We start from the raw sequence: 1,768 nt of genomic DNA, 5'->3' as shown, positions 1-1,768 counted from the left end.
GCCTCGGACGACGACGACGACGACGACGAAGACGACGTCGGGGCCGCGCCGCCCGTGCGTCTGCTGGAGCCCTGGGCTGGCTACAACGGCGGGGCGGCGGCGAACAGCGACTCGAGCCCGGACGAGTCAAGCCGCGCGGGCTGCGCCTCGGAATCCAAGGTGTAGGGCCGGGCGCCCCTCCCCGCCTTCCCCGGCTTCCCGAGTCAGGGCGCGGGCTGTGCGCTCCAGGAGCAAGAGAACCCGGGAGCCCTGAACCGCTTCCCCGGGAAAGAGGTCTGTGTTTACTCGAGACCGAAAGCAGGTGAACTCGAATCCCGCGAACCTCGTCTGCATCATCCAAGGGCAAATAGGAAAGCCACGGACCGTCGCACAGAAAGGAAAGTTTGGGGAAAGGTGGGAGAAGTTTGGGGAGGGGTGGGAGAGTGGCCTGCTGATGGTTCTTGGGGTTCTTTTTCCAGTTTGTGGCCCGGCCTTCTTCTGTGTGTGCGTGTGATGCATCTTTAGATTCTCTCCTCCCCCCCGCCCCCACCCCGCCACGTGGCTTTTAACACTTTCTGCGATGACTGGGAAGGGAAGGGAAGGGAGAAGCGTTAGGAGATAAAAGTCTCTCGACTTCGCTTCCATCCCATTCCCGGGAACAGGAGCGGTCAGCCAGAGAGAGAGGAGAGAGAATGACACTTTCTCAGGACGTTGCTTCCTTTTGCTTTTCAGAGAAATTGCATTTTAATTTCTGAGGAATGATTTCTCCTGTTCTGAAAGCCAAGGGCAAGGATGGATGCAAAAATCGCGTTTCAGGAAGTTTTATGCTCTTCTTGGAACAAGCCTCACCTTGATTCCCTTTCGGAGGGCAAGCGGGCTGTCCCTGAACGCCTCCTCGGTGGTCAGGCTGAGGGGTTCCTACCTCACTCACACTGTGCACATTGCACAGCCAGATAGAAAGACTTGTTTATATTAAACAGCTTATTTATGTATCAATATTAGTTGGAAGGACCAGGCGCTGAGCCTTTGTGACATGTGACTCTGTCCATTGAAGACAGGACAGAAAAAGGAAAAAGAAAAAAGGAAACAATTCAGATTACTGCACATGTGGTATAAACAAAAAATCAAAACAAAAAAGCCGTGATTCAAAGTGGCATTTTTTTGCACAGTATTAGGAACTGTAAAGTCCACAGAAGACGTTATTTGCACAAAAAGAAATTAAATATTTTTTAATGGGGGTGGGGTGGGGCAGATCTTAAAAACTAAAATAAAATTCAGACTCTATCTCTGTTGTCTGTTATGTTATTGAGCTAGCGATTTATTGGAAAAATACCTTTTTATACTCTTTTATCATGGTACTGTATCCATATTATAAAAAATTATCTTAAGGATTTTTTTTATTATTTTTTTATGTCCAAAGGCACACGTGAATCTGCTGGTGAAATTTAGCACTTGTGTGTAAATACTATTTCCTCTGTGTGCTTTACCAAGTATTTATACTCTGGTGCAACTAACTACTATGTGAGGAATTTGTCCATGTGCAATAAATACCAGTGAAGCACAAAAAAAGATTATGTACTGTGTGTCTGTAAGGGGGGTCAGTGATAATGGAAAAGACAGTTTGTTTTGTTCGAAATATAGACTGGATTTCCCATAGAGCTCTTTTAATAGCTTTTCATGACTCAAGAGCATAGCAAAATGCCTCTAAACCAAATAAGGCGTGCACCTACTGAGAGCTGCAGACTTGCCCTACATTTTCACAGCCGGTTTCAGAATATTCTAGACTACT

The 1,768-nt window shown here is 47.2% G+C and overlaps 1 protein-coding gene across 1 annotated transcript in view; it reads left to right on the top strand.

The window, feature by feature from the left end:
• ADRB1 (adrenoceptor beta 1) overlaps window positions 1-1,548 on the top strand; it is a gene marked incomplete at its 5' end in the record, with an annotated part of 2,699 nt that extends 1,151 nt beyond the window's left edge. Inside the window, 1 exon segment of the mRNA XM_010859591.1 lies at window positions 1-1,548. Coding sequence (XP_010857893.1) covers window positions 1-165 — 165 coding nt within the window.
• Window positions 1,549-1,768: the final 220 nt, after the last annotated feature.

Source organism: Bison bison, unplaced genomic scaffold (assembly GCF_000754665.1).
Source record: "Bison bison bison isolate TAMUID 2011002044 unplaced genomic scaffold, Bison_UMD1.0 scf7180017864456, whole genome shotgun sequence".
Taxonomy (NCBI): domain Eukaryota; kingdom Metazoa; phylum Chordata; class Mammalia; order Artiodactyla; family Bovidae; genus Bison; species Bison bison.
Note: the sequence above shows the minus strand (reverse complement) of the source record. Positions and strands in the feature narration are given on the sequence as shown.